General features: G+C 30.0%; 2 protein-coding genes across 4 annotated transcripts in view; one reads left to right on the top strand and one right to left on the bottom strand.

Annotated features, from left to right (window-relative positions):
- LOC129916162 (probable 2-oxoglutarate dehydrogenase E1 component DHKTD1 homolog, mitochondrial) overlaps window positions 1-25,715 on the top strand; it is a 107,397-nt gene that overhangs the window by 28,691 nt on the left and 52,991 nt on the right. The gene's annotated exons all lie outside the window — the stretch shown is intronic.
- The window catches only part of LOC129916159 (protein mesh), a 50,656-nt gene that overhangs the window by 10,093 nt on the left and 14,848 nt on the right, over window positions 1-25,715 (bottom strand). For all 3 annotated transcript variants that reach the window (XM_055995964.1, XM_055995962.1, XM_055995963.1), the window contains exons 4-14: window positions 21,485-21,662; window positions 19,646-19,783; window positions 11,926-12,094; window positions 11,531-11,788; window positions 11,143-11,305; window positions 8,439-8,612; window positions 4,159-4,281; window positions 3,897-4,055; window positions 1,781-2,525; window positions 1,267-1,685; window positions 991-1,178 (exon numbers count right to left, since the gene is read on the bottom strand). In XM_055995964.1, the coding sequence (XP_055851939.1) occupies window positions 991-1,178; window positions 1,267-1,685; window positions 1,781-2,525; window positions 3,897-4,055; window positions 4,159-4,281; window positions 8,439-8,612; window positions 11,143-11,305; window positions 11,531-11,788; window positions 11,926-12,094; window positions 19,646-19,783; window positions 21,485-21,662 (2,714 nt within the window). The remainder of the gene's footprint in view (window positions 1-990; window positions 1,179-1,266; window positions 1,686-1,780; window positions 2,526-3,896; window positions 4,056-4,158; window positions 4,282-8,438; window positions 8,613-11,142; window positions 11,306-11,530; window positions 11,789-11,925; window positions 12,095-19,645; window positions 19,784-21,484; window positions 21,663-25,715) is intronic.

Below are 25,715 nucleotides of genomic sequence, written 5' to 3'. Positions count from 1 at the left end.
CGCAAATAGATCATGAAATCTTAGATTTGTCCACTATTTTCCCTCTTCACCCCCCCTTTCAGCTGTCAAATTCACAAATCTCATTCTGAGATTCGTCAATAGAAAACGACATAATATTAATGCAGATGATATTAAAGTCGTAAAAATCATTTTTTAGAAGGTCACTGTCAACTTTGCTCACAAATTAGGGATAAAAACGTGGAAAGAAAGCCGAAGTTTAAAAAATTTAAGTTGGCAATCTTGTTCCTACAGCTTCAAATGTAACGGTAAGTGTGTGAAATCAACTAAAATGGACCGTTTATGAATAAATAAAGCTCTATCTAAAGAAAGAGACCGCATTTAAGTCCCCTGGGATAACGTTTCATCAGATCTGTTGATATTTCTTGATTATTCTTAAAATTGTCGTTTTTTTTCTGACAAATAGGGGGCGCTAGAAGCTTTAAAATGATTTCTTTAACTTCGTAAAAAAATAAAAAATAGTTTTTGTATAAATGAATCAAATAACTTTCGGTTTAACTAAAATAAATGGGGTGAGGCCATCCTGATGTTACAAAAAAAAAACATCTAAATATTTTATTGACATTCAACAAATAGTTCTAAAAAAAACCATTAACTTCAAGAAATCAATCAAAACTTGACTGAATTCCTGACACAGTAGTGTCCAATTGCTGCTCAGTTAAAATTACAATATGTTTGCATCTAACAGATGATTTTTAAAAGTAAGGCTATCCATGTGTTACGGACTGTATATTTCATAGGAAACTAAACATTCCTTGTGGAATGCCAAATTTGGTTAAAAGGTGCCGTACAAATAATCAAGTTCAAGTTTGATCCTCTCCAAGTTTGATCCTCTACTAATCTAATAATTTTTCCATTTAAAATTGTTTCTTATGAAATACTAATAGATGAAGCATAATAGTTGTATGTGTTGATATTTTGAGAGGAATAGTTTGGACCCAACTCCAATTAAATTATAAAAATCAAACTTACGTAAACATTCAGTATAACCATACTCTGGCATATTCCACAATCCCATCGAGTTACATTCACGCCTCTGATCGCCCATCAAAACGAATCCCTCATTACACTCAAATGCCACTTTTGCTCCAGGGGTAAAATCAAAGCTCAACTTTCTTCCGAAACGTGGTGTTTCAAGGACTCCACAAGACAGCACTCGACTATATAAAACAAAAGCAACAACAACAACAACAAAATATCCCATTAGTATATTTCCTTTTTCCGATTCTACAAGTTTTATATCCTTACTGTGCATTGAGTGTCTGAATGTTAATTATACTGTCGTAGTAGTTCTTTGTGAAATGCGCCAAATCCCTATTCAAAGTCATTCCATAGTCATAGCGACACTGATAGCTCTCGCCACACAACTCACTGGCTCGTTCCACATCATGGGACCGATTTGAGGGTAGAAAGTCAATCGGTTCTCTGATATAGTTCGGAACAAATGACGTATTAGTGAAATAGCTTGCCGTCCTTCCAAATTCTCTCGTGAACAATGCTTGCCCAACTCCTGGTGTATCTCTGTCATAGAGTATCCATTTTAGTCCAAATTCCTTTTGAATGGCTTGCTGATTGTTGATATTCAAATTGAGCACCTGTCCATCAGGCAGGGTGAAATCATCCTGTGGATCGAAACTCCAATTGCCAAAAAGTCCTGCGGTCTTATTCTAGTTATATGGAAAAGAGAAAGAGGGTCGAAAGCCAATGCAAATGTTAATATCGAAAGAAAAACACACACACAAAACCAAATAAACAAACATACCACAAAAGACCATGGCAGATAAACCCTTCCAGTCATGAATCCTTGATTCTCTATCACCTCCACACCCACACCCGACGAGAACATCACAACAACTTCAGACTGATTCAAGAGATATGTGGGCGTATACACAGTGACTCCGTGGAAATGTTGGAATTTTAAACTCGGTCGGTCAAAGTAGATCCGGCGGCCATCGGCAAACACGTCCAAACGATATCGCCATTGTGCGTCTCGGGGGCGAATGCGAACTTCAATGGTCGTCGAAGTGTTGCCCCTCATAGCGACGGACGTTAGTTGCGTCGCCATTACTTGACCGTACATGTTCTTTGGCAGTTGTTCGAATCGTCCTTGGACTTCGAATTTCTCATCGTGGTTAGATCCTCTAACCAGAACGAATTCGCCCATTCCGTTGAATGTGTACTGCGTGCCATCGAATGTAATTATATGCGGGTCGCCAAATACTCCGGCAACTCCTGGCGCCTGGTATGCTACGCAATCTTGCGAAGGACGTCTTTCGAATCGATAAGTTTCACAACCGACTGCTTGCTCCTCCTGCCACAGGCAGCACGAGTAGAATGGACGCATATCATGGAACCATGAGGATAAAGTTGGCACCTTGCTGGCTTCGTTCCATGGCATCTTGCCGGTGTTATGATTACGTCGAGGACGAGAGCCCCACATTTGATCGTATGATAGCATGAGGTAGCCATATCGGTCATAGCAGCATTGTTGTTCGGCTCCTTGTTCACTGTGAATATATATAATGGATGATGTAAACTGCGAGAGGAAATGACGTTTCTAAAGTAATCCCTTTATATGGATTCATTTGAAATAGGAGAATTTCATCGATATGGTAAGAATTAAAAATCGATTCTTGGTGAGGATACAAATTTGGATAAATATTTACAAAAAACTGTGAAACAAAATAAATCCTTTTATCCGAAACAAACAATACCAAATATATTATTCTTTTTTTATGGATAATATTATTTTCGGATAACGATAGGTAATGTTTTTCATATCCGGATAGTATTTTTTTTTTTATAATAAGACATTCTTAAATATTTTTCACTTATTAAATCCTCTTCAGGTTTTCTTTAAATCGCTCTTAAGGCTGTTAACCATTTTATGCTAACTGTATAAATGTTTTTTTTTTTTTTCTTGGGAAAGCAAGGATTTGTTAGATGCTTTTTTTTCTTTTATCCGGATAGTATTTTCATCCAAAAAAGATTTTTTTAGTAAAAATTAAATTTTTCTCCAATATTCTTGATTAATTTATGTATTATCCGGATTCATAGCGTTATGTTTTTTCCGAATACTTAAAAACTTTGCTTGTATTTTTGTTTTCGTTATTATAGAAGTTTTTTTTTGTGGTCTTGTAAGCTTGGATATTAAACTTATTTGTTTTTTTTTTATTTTTTTTTTATCCGAATTAATTTTTTTTTTATCTGGCTAAGATTCTATTTGAAAAAAGATTGTCTTACTCATTTTCCTTCTGAAATAACAAGTGTAAATTTATCTTATGTTTTAATACCTCACTGTTAAACCGGATAATAGTGTTTTTTTTTTTTAATTTTTATTCGGACTTTTCGTATAAGTTTTTATTTTTCTGATAGTTTTTTGCATAACAAGTGTTTCGTTTCGTAACAAGTGTTGAGAGTGTTATCTTTTTTTTATAATTTATTTGGTACTAATATACTTTCATTTGATTTTAAAATATATTTGATAAAATGAAGTATCTCATTTTTATCCGGATATTGAATTTTCTTTCAATAATTCCTAGCAGCAGCTTTTTAGTTTAAAAAACTTTGTTAAATTAGCTTATATCCGAATCTCAATAGTTTTGCTTTTATCCGGATAACATTTATTGGTATCTACATATGGTTGGTTTAAGTAATTTTTCTCATTTTGAAGCATAATTTTCTTTTGTTAAAGCTTATTTTCTTATCCGGATATTTCATTTTTATTTCGGATAAAAATAATTTTTGTTCGAAATAATTTTTTATTCATTATTTGCATTTTCAAAAACCTCAATAAAATAATAAAAACATACTTTGCTGGTGAAATTCTTCTTAAATTTACAAAAAGAAAAAGAAAACTGAAAAAATTGTTCACTTACGTAGGAGTTCCACTGACGACACAATGAATTGCACCCTTATGCTTGGCACAGGTTGGATTTGAATCCTTGTCACAATCCGGGTCGGGCATATAACGTCCTTTGTCATAGGTTGCATGCTCCAATGTGCACGGGCACAATGGTAAACCGGCTGCAAAATTCCTGCAATAAATTTTTGAAATCAATATGTATCTGGTTTGGCCTTGGATATGGTTGGGATTGCATTTTTTTGCATAGACGACCAACCAACTGAAAAAGGACTTACCTTAAATATCTGTCTGTACGGAGCCAATTATCACATAAAGCTCTTGGCCAGAGAAGGCCGTGTTTTTGTTCCCATTGCGGTGCAAAGTACCAAGCTAGTGGAATTGGTCTTGACCATAGAACTCTACAAAAAAAAGAGAAATATTCATAATGTTATAACATTGAAATGAGAGCAAGTGGATTCAGATATAAACAGATAACTCGATATAAAGGTCCTCATATTGTTAGGTTATATGAGATGATAATGTGGGATAGAGAAAGAGAAAAGGGATTATGGAATTTTGTTTGAAAAAAAAAGAAAGATAAAAATAATGTTTATTGTTTTTTTTTATTTAAAAAGGGTTGGATTGAAAATTCCGAAATTCCTTCGATTGCTGTCAGGGACAATCGGCTTTTGTTACTAAATTAAGGTATTTTACGATATGAGGTGACATAAAAGGTTTTCAATGTTTCAAATTCTTTCTTAAATTGGCTATGAAATTTTCAAAATCTGTTTGAAATAGGTATAGAATATTTTAAATGGGATGGATTAAGGCCAATATGTATATTTTTGTTTCCATTAAATATTTTATGGGGACTTTAACTGGCTTATTTTCATGAAAATTCAAGCTCAAACACATAAAAATAAAAGATTCATTGATTTAAATTATTATAGTTTTGTATTTTTAGTAGGTTTTTTTTAATACCTACGGATAAAAAAAGAAAAACCAACCACATATATAGAATATTTCTTTTCTCTGCAACTAAAAAAAACCTTAATCATTCATTTCCAGCTGTGCTATCAATTTAAATAGCGACCAAGTGCACTTCGAGCTTTTTAGTGACATCTCTGAAGTTATTTATGAATCATTCAAATGAGTACTTTTTACTCCATGAAGTCACACTTTTCACTTCCTGAAGTTCTAATCCATTATGAAGACTTTTCAATGAGGACTTTTTACTTCATGAAGGCACACTTTTCACTCCCTGAAGTTATCATTGATTATGAAGGCTTTTTAATGAGTACTTTTTACTCCATGCAGGTACACTTTTCACTCCCTGAAGTTGTCTCGTTATGAAGACTTTTTAATGAGAAATTTTTATTCCATGCAAGCACACTTTTCACTCCCTGAAGTTCTCTTACAGTATAAAGACTTTTCAATGAGTACTTTTTACTCCATGCAGGTATACTTTTCACTTCCTGAAGTTATCATTGATTTTGAAGACTTTTTAATGAGTACTTTTTTCTCTATGCAGGTACACTTTTCACTCCCTGAATTTCTCTTACATTATGAAGACTTTTTAATGAGTACTTTTTACTCCATGAAGGCACACTTTTCACTCTCTGAAGTTCTCATTTATTATGAAGACTTTTTAATGAGAAATTTTTATTCCATGCAAGCACACTTTTCGCGCTCTGAAGTTCTCTTACATTATGAAGACTTTTTAATTAGTACTTTTTACTCCATTCAGGCACACTTTTCACTCCTTGAAGTTCTCATTCATCATGAAGACTTTTTAATGAGTACTTTTTACTCCATTCAGGTAAACTTTTCACTCTCTGAAGTTCTCATTTATTATGAAGACTTTTTAATGAGTACTTTTTACTCCATGAAGGCACACTTTCACTTTCTGAAGTTCTCATTTATTATGAAGACTTTTCACTCTCTGAAGTTCTAATTTATTATGAAGACTTTTAAATGAGTACTTTTTACTCCATTCAGGCACACTTTCCACTCCTTGAAGTTCTCATTCATCATGAAGACTTTTTAATGAGTACTTTTTACTTCCTGAAGTTCTCTTACATTATGAGAACTTTTTAATGAGGACTTTTCACTCAATGATGACACACTATTCACTCCCTGAAGTTTTCATTCCCTATTAAGACATTTTTATGAGAAGTTTTTCTTTTTTTTGATCCTTGAAGTTCTCATGCATTATGAAGACTAAAAACTAAATAGATCTCCACCCGAGAATTTTTTTTGAATATTTTGAAGTGTGATCAAGCAAAAATTATTTTGATTCTTCGTAAGAAACCAGAGAATAATACCCTATAAACCGTTTAGTTTTCCAATTTAGAAATGTAGGTATACTGTGCGCTTTCCTGTCTACCGTGAACTTTCAGTTTATTGTGAGAATTCTCACCCATCTCATGCTTACTTCCGTGAGTAAATTCAAACTTCGTATCAACCAATAAAATTATTCCTAGAATGAGGTTAAACAAAAACTATATATCTTTGCTGAGAAATAAGCCCAAGGTTAATTCATAGATTTCAAAACTGAATTTGACTTGATTTTCCTTTGATTTTATCTTTAAATCACCATATCCTTTCAATATACATACATTTTATGTCAAAAGCACTCAAGAATAAAAAGGAGTAACAATATAAACTAATAATGGTAGGTTACATTTAAATAAAGAGTTTCCTTTAATTTACTTGGCCATATAGCATAAAAAGGGTTAAGACAAAATAAAAGGGTTAAAAAGTTTTTTTTTGTTTTATTTTTCAACTTTCTTTCTTTTAACAAAAAACAAAAAAAAAATATTATCCACTTACACTAGCGCAGCATGTTCGCTTTTTTTCAAATTCACTCAAGCACACTAATAGTACCTACTTGACTAAATACCCGTGAACGGTTGAAGGATTTTATAAACTTGTTGAAAAGGTTTATAACAATTTTTTTTTTTTTGTTTATTATTATTTTTTTTTTTCTGATTTCTCGTTTAACTTCAATGAATCTTTTTCATTACGAAAAATTTAACTCAATTCAAGTTTATTGAATATTTATGTTTTGTTTACAATGTTTTTCGATAAGAATATTTTTTAATTTCAAGTTTCTACATTGTAGTGAAAAAAGAAGCTCTTAAGAAGATCCAATGTTTTTGCCTAACCAGCGAAATATAAAATTTATTTCGAATAATCCTTAAAGGATATTGTATCCTTTTGTGATTATGTGCTCGAGGGGAAATGAGATAAAACTTTTTTCTTGTTTTTGTTAAATATCAGACAATTAGTACAACTTATTGAAAATCACAGGTTCGTTTCTATAAAGTTTAAAGTTTTTGAAGAATGCTGCAATACAGCAGCCCTACTCCTAGCTCCGCACCTGTATAGAATACCCAAACTAACATAGGTACATACCTTTCCACTGCAATATTACATTAAGCTTTGTTTAAAAATGCATACCCATTTTATGTTTTGTATTATCGTATCACCGCGTGACTCTTAACGACGCTCTACCATAAAATCTTACACAGAGAAAAATAGACCACATAAAATAGAACAAAAACAATAAGATTTCTCTATGGTTTTCATCCAAGAAGGAAACCTTATTAAAACAATCGGGTTTTCCTTATTGTTTTCAAATCTGCAAAAAAATAAAAAAAAAAACGATGACCAGGCTGGGAATCGAACTGGAGACTTCAAATCGTTAGTCGCCCACCTTACCACCTGAACCAACCTGCCATGAAAATATTGATTGCAATTTTTGTTCTAGTGCTAAGTTGCAAAAAAAATCAACTTTTCAGTCAAATTTTAATAAGATTTTCTCTTTAAAAATAATAAGAAATCTCCTTAAAAAAACCTTATTAATCGTTGATTTTAATAAGATTTCCTTATGAAATGTATGGACGGTAAAACAATATGGCAATCTGTTAGTTTTTAGCGGGTCATATTTTTCTCTGTGTAAAAGCTACAGTTTTCACGCGGGAATAACCTGCACTCCTGATAGGTACCTATAGCACAAAAACTAGTCCTTAAATAATTAAATAACTGAGTATTATTAGCATTTTCCAAATGGATCCATCCAGTCGCCCACCTTACCACCTGAACCAACCTGCCATGAAAATATTGATTGCAATTTTTGTTCTAGTGCTAAGTTGCAAAGTTACGGATATGGAGAGAACAAAAGTTTTTTTCACAGTCGAACAAATGATTTTTTCTAGATAATGCAGAGATGGTTTGAGCTTGAGGTCACATTCATAGCAATTATTTGCTCAAGGAACTAAATGTAAATTTAAAATCATTTCTGTGTTTCTGCATCAGGATTCTCCTCCTTTTAATATCTGTGTGTATGTGGTATTTTAATTAGAACAATGCAGTATAGTGGCATAAAGAGAATTACTATAGCAATCGCATATCTCTATATATGAATATAATAAATGTTATATTTATGAATATAGGTACCTTTATAGACCAAACATCAGAGATGATGATGATAAATGAAGATGGATACTTGAGACTCAATAGGCATCCAATTCAAGAGTATATAACATAATTAATTAATTTTCATTTTACTTACGGAGTAATTGCTAGTCCAGAATATGCTTTCGGGTCAGTTAAATTAATTTGCAGGAAACCAAATTGCATATCATTATTGGAATTCCATCGGGTTTTGAAGTTGACTGGAGATATTGTGTATGCACCTGTGTTTGTGATGCCAGCTTCAATCATGTCAATGTATTCGAGTTGTGGACTGAAAGAAGATAATTTAAAGGCAAATTAAGAATTTTATCTATTTAAATAATTTTGTTTTTTATAATTAATTTTTAAAAAAAATCAATAAAAAAGTAAATTTTGTTTATGTTAATTTTCAATTTCTTTTTCTAAGAAAATTTTGGGAAAATTTAAAATTTAGTATTTTATGCAATTTTCATGCAAGCCATGAATGTCAAATTTTATTTGAACAAAATTCTTATTCAAAAAGATTCTCTTCTAGCAAATGATAACACTGGTGAACAAAATCAATCTCAGACAAAACTATACTTTACTTAAGGTTTTCGGTATGCTGAATTCGAATCAGCAGTCAGCTCCCTTTTTTGAAATATTTGTAATGTGTAGACTAAGTATGTCATTTCTTAGGGAATAATTTTTAGAAAAAATTTTTCAAAATTCTTAAAACTGTTTTTTAAACAAATTAATTATTAAGTATTAAAATTTCTCAACATTTAAAAAAAAATGAATGGGTTGGTTATACCATTCAAAAGAAATAATCAATAGACACATAAAAAATTTCGAAAAAATTCAGGAAAAATTGAGTTTTCAAAACGGAACTGAATATTTTTTTTTATTCAAAAATGTGTTTTTCTAAACTTTTGCTTCTTTTTTATCTTACGGTTACTTAACTGGTTTTGTATAGTTTTAAAAAAATTTCTTGGATCGAAAGAATCATTTACGATTTCTATGACAGGTGGAAGGCACAAGTTTAACACGGAGAACTTCACATTTTAAAAGTGGCAATCTTATAATCTTTTACTTTTATAACAAATAGGTTGACAAAGCCTTAGCAAAATCGGAACAGGTGTAAATGGAAATAAAATGCACGACTGGGTCGCACGAACTTGCTCTTAGAGTTAAAGTTGCTTAAATTTTTAAGACTTTTTATATAGAAATTTGGAAAAAATAAATAAATATCGTTTTTAAAAAAAAATTAAATAAAACCTGAAATCAAATTGCCCTATAAAGTAAGTATGCAATTTTGATTGATATATTAAGATGCATTTTTAGAAAAAAAAATGTTCAAAATCGTTAGAGCCGTTTTTTTAAAAACTAATTTTTTATAAATAATTTTTTGGAAAAAAAGTTTTAAAATAAAATTGGTATGCCATTTTGTATAAATTACTAATCAACATCTTACAACAAAATTTCAAAAAAATTCAATGTCCCGTTTTCGAAAATTTCAAAATTTTTTTAAAAATCCAAAAATTATTTCTTTGGAAATTTAATTCTTGGTTCATATTTAAATTATATAAATGCTTCTTCACAAAAAGTTTCGTTGAAATCGAATAAGCAGTTTCGGAGATAATCGGAAAAAACGGTTCTATGGCAGGTACCGTTAATAATGATTTTCAAACAAAAATGTTTTCATTAGAAGATAGACCGTAGCTTAAAACTACTACTTGAATTTTTTAAACAAAATCGTTGGAGCCGTTTTTGAGATATTTCAATTTTACTAAAATCGGTACCCACAAGTACCGTTATTTTTGGTCCAAAAAAATTAATTCCAAAAACACCTCTGGAGAGTCGCCAAATAACGCTTCATACCAAGTTTGACATCAATCGGTCCATCCGTTTAGGCTGTAGCTCCTTATACAGACAGACTGACAGACGGACTTCCGGGACCCACTTTTTTGGCATTCTCTACCATCGTAATGTCATGGAAAAATGTTATCTCAACTTTTTTTTTTGTACGAATGCATAACTTGATATATAGTACCTATATTGCAAGTAAAAAGTGTCGTGAGCAAGGTACTCAAAAGTGGACTCTCGAGTTATGAAAAGCTACGCGTTTTATCTAGCGTTAATAAAATATTTACTTATCAGTTATCGAAAAAAAATTTATTTTTCAATAAAATAATTAAAAAATAAATTGACACTTAAAAACAAATTTTTTTTATCGAAAAGAGAATTGGAACAGAAGTTTGATTCATTCATTAAAAATGATTTGCCCAGTTAAAATCCTAGATTAAATATCGAAAATATCAGTATATACTGTTTAAAAATCAAAACGCTGAAAAAGTTGTTTATAAAAAGTTTGTAGGTTTTGTGATTCTTTACAGAAAAGATTTTACAATATTTTTTCTGCGATCAGTTGCTTGGAAAATATTTCAATTTTAAAATTGTTAAATCTTGAAACTAAACCTTTTTCACCTATAAGGTAGTCTTGTAAAGTGAGTGCTACCGAAAAGTATTTTATAAAAATTTATAAACTTTGTGCTAGAATTTTTTTTCTCTTAGAAATTTATTTATGAAAAATTATTATTTTTTATAAATTTTTGTGAAAAATCACCGAAGTGTCTAAGAAATCACAAATAACTCTAAACAGCCAAGTTTAAAGCAAAGCGGTTCAGTGCTTTTGGTGAATTTTTTAATGTTGCACTTTCGAATGTGATACACATATTTTATTTACAAAAATAATTATTGATAAAATTTATTAGTTCTATTGTTATTTTAAGCTTAAATTTATAATCTATAAAAACAAACTCTAAAAATAATTTTAAACTTACTAAATTGTAGTCTCCCGGTATCCCCACAAAGAAATCTGAATATTTGCTCTCGCATTTGTTGTCAAATTATATTTATCCCAGGAAATATTGATTTCCTTGGGGTTCTTCTTCTGCACAGCATCGGTTTCAAAGAAAATTTTCTCAATAGCAGTGGCTGGGGTTTCTATTTTTAAAAAAATAAAATAAACATAATTTTAGATAAACACGAATAGTTAATTTGAATATTCCACCAAATACAAACACATTTAAATAAAAAATCACAAACATTAAAAAAAAAAACAAAATCCAATTTAAAGATAAATCTCAACTCAAACACACAAAAATCTTTCGTTTCTCATTCTACTTCGATTAGTTTGATTTCCTTTTCTTTTTTTTTTTTGTCTCTTACCAACAAAATATTTCCCTCTCCATTTGAATCTCTCATTACCAACTGAAATCTCAAATCGAATATATCCTTGTGCCTTGAGGAATGGCTGAACGCAAATAACACGATTCGTATCTACGAAATGGCCAACAACATCTTCCGTATCAAAGTGACATAGGACTCGTATATTCGCATCAAAGCAGGGTCCAGTGATATTAACAACAGTTCCACCCAACATATTACCAGATTCGGGGGCAAATGTCAACGGCAGATGTGACGCATCTATACGAAAAGGACATTTTCATTAAAAAAAAAAAAAATAAGAGAGAAAAAAAAACAACATAAAACAAAAATCTCATTTCCCATTCAAACTCTGAATTTCCTCGAGAGCCCAGACAAGAGGGCACCGAAAATCTTACCAATATCCTTGTTACATGATCCAATCAATATTCGTTCGTCTATTCTGAACAAATGTCGACCCGGGAATCCATTGCCCCATCCACGTCCTGTAAGGTCGCGAATCACCATCGATTGACTGTAGGGTTTGTATTCATACGATTGTGTTCCATTTCCACCATTAAATCCGACCTAAGAACAAACAAAAAAAAAATAGACACACGAAGATGCCGCCATTAATAAATAATCTAGAGCTAAACTATGGGAGAATGTTTTCTAAAGAAAATAGAAATTTATAGCCAATGTCAGGGTCAAGTTTTACCCCAAAAATTAATGGGCTGTGAAGACAATTGCCAAATATACATGTGTTGGTAATGGGTTTTGAAGGTGGAAGATGAATTTTGCCATGAAAAGTAAATAATGTCTTTTTGATGATGTAAGAAAGTGTCAAGAAAATGATTGAACAAAGGTGTGCAACTTAATTGAAAAATTTGGAATTCACATTTTAAGGTTAGTAAAATATTGGAGTAAATATTAATTTATTAAAACATTGAAGATTTAAACAATGGATGAAGAAATAGTGATTTCTGTTATTAACAAATATTTGATTACTATTCCCAACAAATTCGGATGCAACCTCGTTATAAATTCTGATCCTCTAATTTCTGTTAAGATTTGGGTTTGGATTTTCTATAACTCACCACCAAAATCATATAAAAATATGCATCTTCGAGTCGCAGTTTTTAAGGTTCATTCGGGAGATGCAGATTTATGCAGTTATAAAAAGGATCTATTCTTATAATTCTACCAAACCGTTATCAAGTTATCCTACTACGTGCTAAAATAACATTTTTGTTCGGTGCCTACACGTTCGAATTTCTGTATATGGGTTGAAATAAAATTTTTTTTTTAAAGCCAATTTTCATAATATTAGGAAAAGCACACACTTTATTTATTTTTTCAGCAAGGCTTAAATTTGTTTTAAGGATGCTATTAGATAGTTTAAGGATGCTATTAGATAGTGCTCAGTAAATACTACAAGAATTCATTATTAGTTTATTTTTGACAAAAAGTGGAAAAGTGGGTCCCAGAAGTCTGTCTGTCTGTCTGTCTGTCTGTCTGTCTGTCTGTCTGTCTGTCTGTCTGTCTGTCTGTCTGTCTGTCTGTCTGTCTGTCTGTCTGTCTGTCTGTCTGTCTGTCTGTCTGTCTGTCTGTCTGTCTGTCTGTCTGTCTGTCTGTCTGTCTGTCTGTCTGTCTGTCTGTCTGTCTGTCTGTCTGTCTGTCTGTCTGTCTGTCTGTCTGTCTGTCTGTCTGTCTGTCTGTCTGTCTGTCTGTCTGTCTGTCTGTCTGTCTGTCTGTCTGTCTGTCTGTCTGTCTGTCTGTCTGTCTGTCTGTCTGTCTGTCTGTCTGTCTGTCTGTCTGTCTGTCTGTCTGTCTGTCTGTCTGTCTGTCTGTCTGTCTGTCTGTCTGTCTGTCTGTCTGTCTGTCTGTCTGTCTGTCTGTCTGTCTGTCTGTCTGTCTGTCTGTCTGTCTGTCTGTCTGTCTGTCTGTCTGTCTGTCTGTCTGTCAGTCTGTCAGTCTGTCTGTCTGTCTGTATAAGGAGCTACAGCCTAAACGGATGGACCGATTAATGTCAAACTTGGTATGTAGCGTTATTTGGCGACTCTCCAGAGGGGTTTTTGGAATTAATTTTTTTGGACCAAAAATAACGGTACATGTCACATACCGATTTTAGTAAAATTGAAATATCTCGAAAACGGCTCCAACGATTTTGTTTAAAAAATTCAAATAGTAGTTTTAAGCTAAGGTTTATCTTCCAATGAAAAAATTTTTTTTTGAAAATCATTATTAACGGTACCTGCCATAGAACGGTTTTTTTCAAATCCGATTATCTCCGAAACTGATTATTCGATTTCAACGAAACTTTTTGTGAAGAAGCATTTATATAATTTAAGTATAAACCAAAAATAAAATTTCCAAAAAAATAATTTTTGGATTTTTAAAAAAAATTTGAAATTTTTTTTTTGAAAAATCAAATTTTCGAAAACGGGACATTGAATTTTTTTGAAATTTTGTTTTTAGATGTTGATTAGTGATTTCTACAAAATGGCATACCAATTTTATTTTAAAACTTTTTTCCAAAAAATTATTTATAAAAAATTATTTTTTTTAAAAACGGCTCTAACGATTTTAAAAATTTTTTTTCTAAAAATGCATGTTAATATATCAATCAAAACTGCATACTTGTTTTGGAGGGCAATTCAATTTTAGATTTTATTTTATTTTTTTAAAAAACGAATTTTATTTTTTTTTTCCAAATTTCTATATAAAGTCTTAAAAATTTAAGCAACTTTAACTCTAAGAGCAAGTTCGTGCGACCCAGTCGTGCATTTTATTTGTAATGGCATTCCATTTTTGATTTTAAAATTTTTGAAAATTTTTATTAAAAAAAACTGTTGATATTTTTGCAACGAACAAAACAAAATTTTAAATTATTTTTTAATTTTTTTTTGTTTTCAAATTTCTTAAAAATTTTCTTTAATATTCCCATCATCTTTTGACACAAAAGCAAGTACGTGCAACTCTGTCGTGCATTCTATTTATTTTAAACAAAAAACAACAAAAAAATAACTTACACAATAAAGTATTTTCTTGATTTGCGAATAAAATAAAAAAATAGCTAAGTTGATTCTGAGTTGTAGAAAAAAAAGCTGGGCTATAGTGTTTCGTTTTTAAAATATTAAACAAAAATATGATATATATTCATTTCCACCGATCTGCTACATCTATTATGCATGTGGTCAATGGTTATATCCTTGAAAAAAAAACAAATATGTGTAAGATCTGGACTACAACTCCATAATGTGAATAACCAAATAATGGTTCATAGAGGTCAAAACCGACAAAAAATGTATAGATAACAAATGTTACGTATACGCCACAGTGACCAACTCAGTTTAAAGTTTAAACATTGATACAATTTTTATTTACCTAAATGACTAAATAACGACTGTATTGTTATTGCTATTTGGTAAATCAATAATTAGAATTTTAAACTTGAGGCGCTAATGAGGTATCCAAAAATCTTTAAGCCTTTTTGTCCATAAATCCTAAATTGGAAAAAATAATTTTTGCATTCCTTTGTTATAACTAGTGCCGTGCAATTTGCATTTAAAAGACCTTAGATCATGGAGGCATATACATTAAAAATTATTATTTAACTAAAGTATCCAGTTTTACTATGTTCAATTAAATCTACAAAACGTACAAGGACCCGAGAAAAGTATCTATTTTTAAATTCTGTTTTTTTTTTTTTTATAATCAGTGTATAGTTGAAATATGAAAAAGTATATTTTTACTACAATAAGAAGAAGCCGAAAAAAAATAAGTTAATTCAAAAATTGGACAAATAGGCGTCAAGTTATTTTCTTTTTTTCTTTTTATTACATTAACATTATTTCAAATACTTTTCATACTGATATTTGGTCATTTATTATTTTTTATACAAAGAATTTGGCAGTTTTGACTTTTAAACTTCCATATCTTGGGCTTAAGATTTTTATATTTTCCGTAAGTATGTGTGAATATTCATATATTTATTATATTCTTCAATTCCAATATCAATCTGGTTTCTATCGCTTTTTGTAAGTAAAAAAGCTTTTTGACCTTCTTCTAAATTCACTTTTGTTTAACACTCAAATTTAAAATTTTGAAAATTCAATTTTTTATTTTTGTATCCTCTTAAAATTATGCACAAATCCAGATCTTTCTTCAATTTTTTTTTTCATTTTTTTTTTTCAATTTTTAGAATCAGCAATCGTCCAACGAGACCTGACGGTTAAGAAAGATAAGGCGATTCCAGAGGGATGTTTTTTTTTCTAAAGTAATCAACCTTGGACTTGTCTGCCTAACCCAAAAAATACGAAATGCACACATTTCTTGTTGATTCTAAGAAATTATGATTATACCTATGTATTATTAAAAAAAAAAATCAGTCATAGATGATTGATAAATTGACGAGCTTCTATAAAGCCAACAAAAAAAAAAAACTAAATAAAATTCCAAAAATTTAATGTTTCCACAAACGTGTGCAAAAAGCCATAAATTTCTCTTCTCAGAAGGCTATACAAAGACAAGATATATATTATTATATGAATGTTATAACAACAATAATAATAATTTTAAGAGCCCTGAAGGACACAAAAGCATAACTCTGGTGTATAAAGTGCCTATACATACATTTATTTGTGTATGCGTTGCCATTGACAGAGCTTAGTATAATTGGCGGGCGTAGAGATAGCTATAACAATATTTATTGTAACTCTGGTTGCCGAAAGCCTTTACAATCATATTTCCATGGCTGGTGGAAGTTTATTAAAATTTCATCATTTGAGTCAGTATGCTTTATTGTGCTAAAAATAAGACTCGTAAGACAGTATTTATTAGGAATGCTTGATCCAGTTTAAAATGGGTTACAAAATTTGATGAAATCAAATTTAAGAGGAAGAATTTAAGTATGAAGGTCCTATTGAAATTATTTTTAAATGAATTTAATTGAATTTGTATTAAAAATTAGTTTTTTGGTCTAATGAATCAGCTTATTGATATAATTGTCTTTGAAAATAATGAACTTTATTTTAATGATTTAATTTTTAAATGAATTCCTTTTTGATTTTAAGGACATTTTTACAGGGAATTTCATTTCATTTTTTTCATATATCAAGTCGCTTTATCTTGACATCCTCACAAAATCCCTAAAACAATAAAACATATTTTACTTTCCAACCTTTTTATTATTACAACAAAAAAAAAATATCCCTTAAGAGCCAAGATAAAATCCCATTTTATTTAAGTCTCTCATTTATTTTATTAAAATTAATATTAACTGGAATAGAGGCTTTCGCTAAACGATAAAAAGGATGATTTTCTTTTTCTTATTTTATAACTCCAGAATATTATACCTATCAGTGCCAGTAGCAGAGCCAGAAGGAAAAACATCTATCTTTCTTTATAGATATGAATAATTACCTCATTAGACCCTACCTGGGTGATGGTTAATTGAATAATGTGGCCTCGGCCTTGGTATAATAAATATATCTTATCCCATGGTCCGCCATTTTTGTTGCTGCCATGGATATAAATTGATAGTTAAATTAAAATTCCATAAATTAAAAATTCTACGTAGCATCTTTTTGTTGAATTTAACTGCCTGTAAACTGTAATAGACGTGTAGAAAAATGAGAGTGTTGCCATACAAAAGTTTTTTTTTTTTAATTACCAAAAAAAAATAACGAATTATAATATCAAGTTTCATGCTTAAAATTCATGTTCATGAGTCATGCCATAAGAAGGGTATCCCATAACCAGGGTTTTAAAAAAATCATTTTATTTTGAATGCATTTGTTCTCCATTACAATTTAGAAAAAAAATATTTATTGCAAATAAAAAAAATTTGCATTAAAAAAAAAAAATATTTATTGCAACTAAAAATACTTTGTATTAAAAAAATAAATGTTATTGCAATGAAAAAAAAATTGCATTGAAATAAAATTTTTTTTGCAACGACAAATATGTATTTTGCATTGAAAAAAAGATTTTATGCAAGTACAAAATTTTCTGTATTTAAATAAAAAATTCGAAGCAAATTGTGTGCATTAAATATTTTTGTTTTTTTTTAATTCTCTTCGAATTTCATACACTTTGGCTTTTTGACCAAACATATACTTTTTCGACTATAATATTGAACATAATATAAGGTCAGAAAGTCAAATTTGTAAGAAATTCGACAAGTATTAAAAAAATATTTTATGTAAGTACCCATTTTGCATTGAATTTTTTTTTTTTTAATGCAGAAAAGTTTTTTTTCTGCAATGCAAAATATTTTTCTTTGCAAAAAAATTTTATTTTTAATGAATAGCAATATTTTTTAATTCAAAAAGTTTTTAGTTGCAATACAAATTTTTCACTTGCAATAAATTTTTTTTTTGCACAAAATTTTTAATTTGCAATAAAGTTTTTTTTTTATGCAAAATATTTTTCTTTGCAATAAAAATTTTATTTTCAATGGAAATTTTTTTCATTTCCAATAACAACTTTTTTTAATGCAAAATGTTTTAAGTTGCAAAAATAATTTTTTTTTTCAATGCAAATATTTTTCGGTTGCAAAAAAAAATTTTTTTATTGCAAATAGTTTTCACTTGCAATAAATATTTTTTTGTATTAGGCAATTTTTTTTTTTTTATTTCCAATAAATATTTTTTTTTAATTCAAATGCATTTTTTTTTTTTTAAATTGGTATTTTTACAACCCAGCCGAAAATCACCATGGTTTCCTAAAATAATCATAGTCAAAAAACTTGAGCGAAAATTTTCTCGTTTTCGCATAGCATGCGAGTTATGGAGAAATGCTTGCTTTATCTCCGTTACGAAACCCAAATTTCGAAACAAAAAAAAAAATTGAATGAAAATGTACATCCATTTCGGCGACGAAAAAGCAATATTAACCTTTGACCCTATGTAACCAGAATTATGAAATATCAATGTGTTACAAATGATTTCCTTTCCATTTATATGTCTCCTGAGCTAAAATAAAAATGTAATTTTTAAACTGTGCACAGTGCGATTATAGTGGTTTTTGGCATCAGAAACTATTTTCGCGGCCATTTCTTGCTAAAGTAAAGTATAATACCATCGGGTATTATAAGCAAAGTAAAAATAATAAAATTACAAATAACAAAATTCAAGAAAAAGCATCAGAAAATAAGTTTTAAAGCAAAAGCAAGACAAATTTAGTTTCGTTCAAGATTTCGTTAACAAAATTTTGTATGGAAACTTATTCCCACATTATGAACATTAATTTTTTCATTTTCCTATAATTTACACTTGGCAATGCTTAACTACCAAAATGAATCCTGAAACACCCAAAAAATGACGCACCGTATACACGAGCAAATCCAAATACAAACACATGCATAATAATGTTGAAAAAAATATATAAAATTCAAAATATCTATCCGGTGTAAAACTCATGTTTTTCTGTTTGACCATTACCGTAAAATGGTTGTAAATTATAATTTATGATTCGTCGGTGGTTGCATTAAGCGCTTGATTGCATCATCGCCCATCGTCCTTTGTTTGCACGAGCATATTTTTTCTCCTGTCCTTATGGCAATATTTTTTTGGCTCCTTCGACAAATCCTCGATGAAAGATTGAAAGGAAACCTGCCAATGCGATAGTTGGAACAGAGGAAAAAATAAAACAGAGCAACCACAACAAAGAATGTCCTTTTTTGCACTCCTGACGTTGGCGGTGGATGTGGTGATGTGCGATCATTAATTTTCCCGAGAATAAATTCAAAAGAATACAGTTTTTTTTTTTGTTTGTGTCACACAATAAAAAACCAAACCAATTGTTATATCTTTTATCCTCCTCGGAAGGATTTGTATCCCGAATTCATCTTCGTTGTGTCTTTTTTGTTGCGCTTGCCAAAAAAAAAAGTAGTTCAATTGTTCACTCTACAACTATCAGTGAAACTGTTTGGATGTGGAGACAAAGAGGCGAACGGTAATTGAACTCATTTAGCACAGGGAGAATATATAGATTTTTAAAAGGATTCTCCCATTAAAACGAAAGGGACTCCTTTTGGCCTTGATTCTCATCCTCCCGCAATTCCCCAATAACATATTCACATGCCACAAGCAGTATAAGCGGATATAGTAGATTTTATCGATAAATTGTACTTACAAATGCTGGTACACCACCCTCGCCGTGAGTGGTATCCCCACCCGCTTCTGTGTGTGCAGACCAATTAATCGTTCCGTAATTGAAAATGGCATAGGTGAAGACTTCATCAGTTGCCAGGACCATCTGGAAGGTATTTGTCTGCAAAGAACAAAGAAGAAAGAAAGTAAAAAAAAAAATGATTAAAAACAATGTTGCTTTTTGTTAGAAAGGATATGGTTTTTGTTTTTGTTATTTTTCATTAAACGTCGACTTATTTCTTAAGCTTTCTATGAGGATTTTTCAATTTTTCCATAAAAAAAATATATAAGAGTCCGTGAAGTTATCCTGATTGTTTAGTTCTCTTTTGTGTAACATTTTCTATGGAAAAAGATTAAGAATTCAAGTCAGTAAGCGTGAAATTTCCTCTCTATCCTCTTAAAAGTGAAATGTGCATTTTCATAGAATAAACTTCAATATTTTATACTAGAAAAGGATTGAAGGATAAAAGACTTTTAAACCAAAGCAGTGAGGTATGGTCTATTGTAATAAAAATAAACCAGCAATGAATATTTTAAAATCTCTCTCATTATACGATACTAATTGTTAACTCTTGCTGCGAGTATAATCTTTTATCTTTTTCAAAAGAAATTAAATTAAATGTTTCTTTATGAGTTTTTTATTTCATAACAGAAAGATCTAAAGAAAATATAATATATTTTTATAATGAAAAGAAAACTCATTATGCACAACTTTTAAGATTCTATTTGTCTATAAAGGTACTCTCACATTTGGTTACAAAATATACTAATTTGAATACCTTTTACTTGTGGTTACTTTTACACTAACTAAGAAAAGGTTCTTTTAATATTCAAACATGCAAAGCTATATTGGATTATCCTTTAAGAAAGTAGAATTTAACTAGAAAACAAAACCAGAAATGCGAAAAGTTTTGTGAATGTTTTTGTAATTTGATATTTTTAATATTCAGTTCTTTTAGTGCTGAGATAGTTTGGAGTTATCAAAGGAAAGTGACTGTGCACTGAGTACAAATTTTGAAGAAAGTTTTCATATAAAAGGTAATCCGCCCTTTCGTAAATTTCATTAATCCTTCTGAAAATTAAATTCATTCGACTGCAAGTTTTGTCTTTTTTGCAAACTTTTTTATTTTTTATTTTGCGAATGAAATTACCCTTTGCAAAACTAATCCATAATTAAATCAGCATTTCGCAAATTGAATTACTTTTTTTTCGCATATTAAATGCACCCTTTTGCAAATAAAATTAGCACGATTTCATTTATTGTGCAAAACAAGTAATATAGTTGGAATTTCAAATTACTTTCGCGATCCTGCAAAATAAATTGGATAAATAATTTTGCAAAATAATTTCACCATATTGCAAAATGAATTTTTCATTTCGCAAAGGATGGTTTGGACAAAATATCTCTTTTAGAAGAAATCAAACTGACATTTTACACAAAGGAAACTAAATTTTTCATTTCGCAAGAATAATTGGTATTGCTTGCAGATAAAATTCACTTATTTGCAAATCAAATTTTTATTTCGCAAATGAATTATTTCAGCATACCTATTTCTAATATGCATTTTAAAAAATCAAATAATGTTAATTGTTTATCAAAAAATTGATATTTTGATTATTTTATTGTAAAGGTGAAATTGATTTGCAAAAGGCTCAAAATAAAAATTTATAATACGAAGAGTAAAAAAAGATATATTGTCTTCAAAAATCTGTTTAAAAATATTGCGCATACGCCACAGTGAACTTTCAAAGAGTACCACAATTTTTTTCCATTAACTTAACTGACTTTCAACTGATACTTAAAAGTATACTATAAGCTTACCGTGAATAAAGAATTATCTATTCCACCAGCGAATGACATATTTTTCCATGTAACAATGATAGCGTGCTTGGGTACGAATGTCTCAGCTCCAACAACACCTTCACGAATATCCCACATAACACGTTCACGTACTTCAACTCCAAATCTATCAGTTCGAGTCATCAAATCACGTTCCAATCTAAATATATATAAAAAAGGGAAAAAAAAGTTAATCAAACATATTATAAAAGAAAGGTATAATCATCAAAGGAGCATAAAATGATAAATAGGTATACCCTCCTTCTCCTTTTTTTTACACCTAGCTACATTTAACCAAAATAAAAGCACTTAAAATTTCAACGGTTTTTTGGTGTGATACCTACTTCTTTTCATGTCTTTTAGAACTCTGAACATAAATGGTTTTTCAACTCAAACAATGATGTTTATTTTGACTCAGAGAGTTAACTTATACATATTCCATATTAACCAAATGACATTAAGCTCTTAAAGTTAATGAGCTATTTAAACATAAAACGTGCTACCGCCTAATGAAAGCCTTCGTTATGAAACTGAGTTCATAAATTGTTTAATTGTATTATCCATTATTTTTCAAAGTAAGTACCTATCTTATGCTTTGGGTTTTTTTTTTTTTTAATGTAAAACCATCTCTTTGTTCTCAAGGAAAAGCATATGGAATTTGATGGTAAAATCTTCTAAGAGTGTCATTTTATTTGTCAACAATATTGGATGGGAGGACTTTAATGATGTTGCGTACACCTATTCCTATACCTTATGTAAAGATATTGCTTTGAATAAAAGTATATATTTTTATTAAAAAAAGAAAACACGCTTTTTTAATATAATCTCGAAAGTAACGTTAATACAAGTCACTTCAAGGAAGAAATACTTATGTAAGTACATACGTAAAAATGAGCGTGTTTACCTGGAATTACACACATTTTTGATTTAAAGTATTCATATACAAGTCATTTCGGTTTAATTAAGAAAATTAGAACCATTGAAAATACTGTACAAAAATTTTGTTTTGATTATTTTAATACGCAAAGAGGTTTAGTTAACAAGCATTCTTGACAATGCAATCGCAACGTATCTTTCTTGAAAGACGGTTGCGATTCCTTATGTTCTCGTGTAGCAGAGTCACGAAATAAATTATAATTGTAAAAAAAGAAGTCTGTTCAATGTTCATGCTGAACAGTGTTCATTAAGACTCAAATTTTTACATTAGCCCTGATTTTTCAATCGTCAGTTAGACTACCAGAATAATAAATGTCAATATAAAAAAACTTTTATTTCTAGGAATAAGCTCTAACTAATTTTTATCTGGCTATAGTACAGGTAAAATAGGCATTTAAAAAAGAAAAAATTGTTACACTCATGAAACTTGGGAAAAAGTTTGCTTTTGGGATGAGAACCAAGTACAAAAAAAGTCTATAAAAAAAAGTTGTGGGGAAGGGTGTTTTTTCGCGGACAAGACGGAGGGGGTGAAGGTCAAAAATATACTGAAAAAAATTGTTTGTCGAATATCATCATATGACACATGTTTTCAAGGTATTTTTTGATGCTGAACCTAATGACATAACAATAAAGTCTATACGATTGCTCTAAGAAAAGTTATTGCCGATTAAAAACAAGGGTGCTTGTTTTTTGACTTCAACAAGTAAAATATAACCGAAACCCATGTGAAAAACATGCTACACTGATAAAATTCGGGATGAAGGTTTTAGATAAAGCAGGGACAAAGGATTCATAAAGTTCTTAAAATTATTTTTGGTGAAAGGGTGTTTTTTTGATGGGTTAAGTTGTGTGTGAGGAAGGTATCATAACATCTGACTTAAATTTTATTAATTTTTAAAACTTGGTGTAAATGTTTTGGTTTTTATATAAGAATTAAGAATCTATAAAGTGTACAAAATTATCTTGAGTGAAAGGGTGTTTTTTTTTTTAAGAAATGATGAAATTCGGAACTAGTACCACAAAAACTAGGAAAAAATTGTTACACCAATGAAAATTGGTAAAAATGTTTCATTTATAACAGAAACCAAGAACCCGAAAAGTCTATGCAAATATTTTAGGTTAAAGGGTGTTTTTTTTGGAAATAGGGAAAAATCCGCGATAAGTCTGATAAAAGCAATAGTATAAATGGTACAATTACGAAATTCATTAAATATGTTCTCTTTCCCATGGGAATTACGAATAATGTATGTCTATAAATTTTTTTTTATGTGAAAGGGTGTTTTTTTAGAAGTAAAGAAAATATGGGTATATTTGAAAAAGTGTGTAATACTAGAGTAATATTAGTGGTACCCTATTGAAATTCAGCAATTATGTTACTTTTAAGATAAGAAACAAGAATCTAAAGTGTCTATAAAAATATCATGTTTAACAGGGTGTTTTTTTGAGTGAAAACAAAAATGATGGGTCACCCTAATGAAATTTGGTAAAAACATTGATTTTGGGATAGAAAACAAGAATAAAGAGTTTTCATAAAAAAAATTTTGGTGAAAGGGTGTTTTTTTCGAAGAGACAGTAAAATTTGTAATTGCTCCCAAAAAGCCAATGATTCGTGTAAAACGTCTGAGAACTTAAATATAAACGTTCAATTTGTCATCAAAACCATAAATTAAATGAATCATTGGCTTTTTGGGACCAATTACAAATTTTACTGTCTCTTCGAAAAAAACACCCTTTCACCAAAATTTTTTTGTTGTTCTGAAAACATATACTTTAAATTGATGTAGAAGTTAGGTAAATGACGAAAAAAATTTTTGAACTTTGTCAACTTATAAATTCTTGGTGGTTTATCACATGTCTTATACATTGTTGAAAAGGTCTAAATGTCTTCTATCCACTGTAAAGAAATTTAAAATGGGTTCAAATTTGACGAACCTACATTTTTTTCAATGGGTGAAGGCCGAAAAAACCGTTTTTTGTCCCTAACTTCACATTTTGGAGATGTTAAAGTCTTTTTAAATACCGTTTCGTAATCAGTGTGACTAGCTCTACAAAACGTGATAGGTCTCCGCCCACCAGTGACGTATACAGAAAAAAAATTAAGAGGGGGCTAGAAAATTTTTCAAAAATTTTTTAGAGGGTAAATGTACGGAAAATTGTACTCTCTTTTTTATTCGCCTTTGATCGAGAGTGAAGAGCTGTACTGCGGTACTGAAAGTGGTAAATAGTAGCATTTTCCTGCTCTCGACAGATTCGTTCTTTCGCTCCTCCTTTCATATTCAAAGTAGTGTTTTTTTTTTTCAAAGTTCTTGTATCCCAAACATTTTACACAAACATCAAGGTGTTGAGTCATTCTTGAATTAATTAAAGTGTGGCGAATGAGGTTGCAAACACAGAGGCAGTGTTGAATAATGATATTTTTCTTGCCTCATGTGTTTTATGTATTTTGTATTGAATTAACAACAAATAAACATTACAAAACAATGGAAATATAAGTTTTGATAATATTTTGTCAAAAAATTGCAGATTCATTAAAAAGGCACCAAATTTACGAACAGGACCAAAGTTAAGTGAATTTGATCAGAAAATCTAAGTGAGTGAAAAAATGCCGAACACTTAATTTCACTTTCGGCAAGTGAATGCACAAAAGTGAAATACAAAACGTGAAAGTGTCAAAAACTAATTTTCAATGATATTTAATCCGAAATAGGTATTTTTTTTTTCGTAATATGAAAAAGCGGAAACTGGAATTTGTTACCCATAGTTTAGTTATGTTGATTTTTAAATAACAAAAATTTCAATTTCCAATATCTTTGAGAAAAATATTATTATTTTTGAAAAAAAAAAACTTAAATATTATACTTAAATCGATAAAATGCTGTGTTTTGAGATTGCATAAGAAATTTTGCAAAATTTTATGGTGATGAAATTCGAAATCAAAATATAAAAAAAATGGTCTGAAGAATCTAAAATCCGAAAAAAATTTACCTCGACGTCAACGTCAATGAACGCTCAGGGGGCTTGAGCCCCCTGAGCCCCCCCCCCTCGAAAGGTTTGCAAAAAATTTTGTATTGGATTCGAGGACCACAAAATTCAACGCTTCAAAGTTTATTGTTTATAGGTATTATTTTTTACCATTTTTTTACGTTTTTTACATTTTTTACACATTATTTACCATTTTTACGGTTTTTTACACAAAAAATGTAAAAAACAGTTTTTTACACGAAATCGCCGTCATCAGTGAGAGTTATTAAAAATTACCTACTATTTTCTGATTGAT

Source organism: Episyrphus balteatus, chromosome 3 (genome assembly GCF_945859705.1).
Source record: "Episyrphus balteatus chromosome 3, idEpiBalt1.1, whole genome shotgun sequence".
Taxonomy (NCBI): domain Eukaryota; kingdom Metazoa; phylum Arthropoda; class Insecta; order Diptera; family Syrphidae; genus Episyrphus; species Episyrphus balteatus.
The sequence above is the reverse complement of the archived record's forward strand: the minus strand, read 5'-3'. Positions and strand labels throughout refer to the sequence as shown.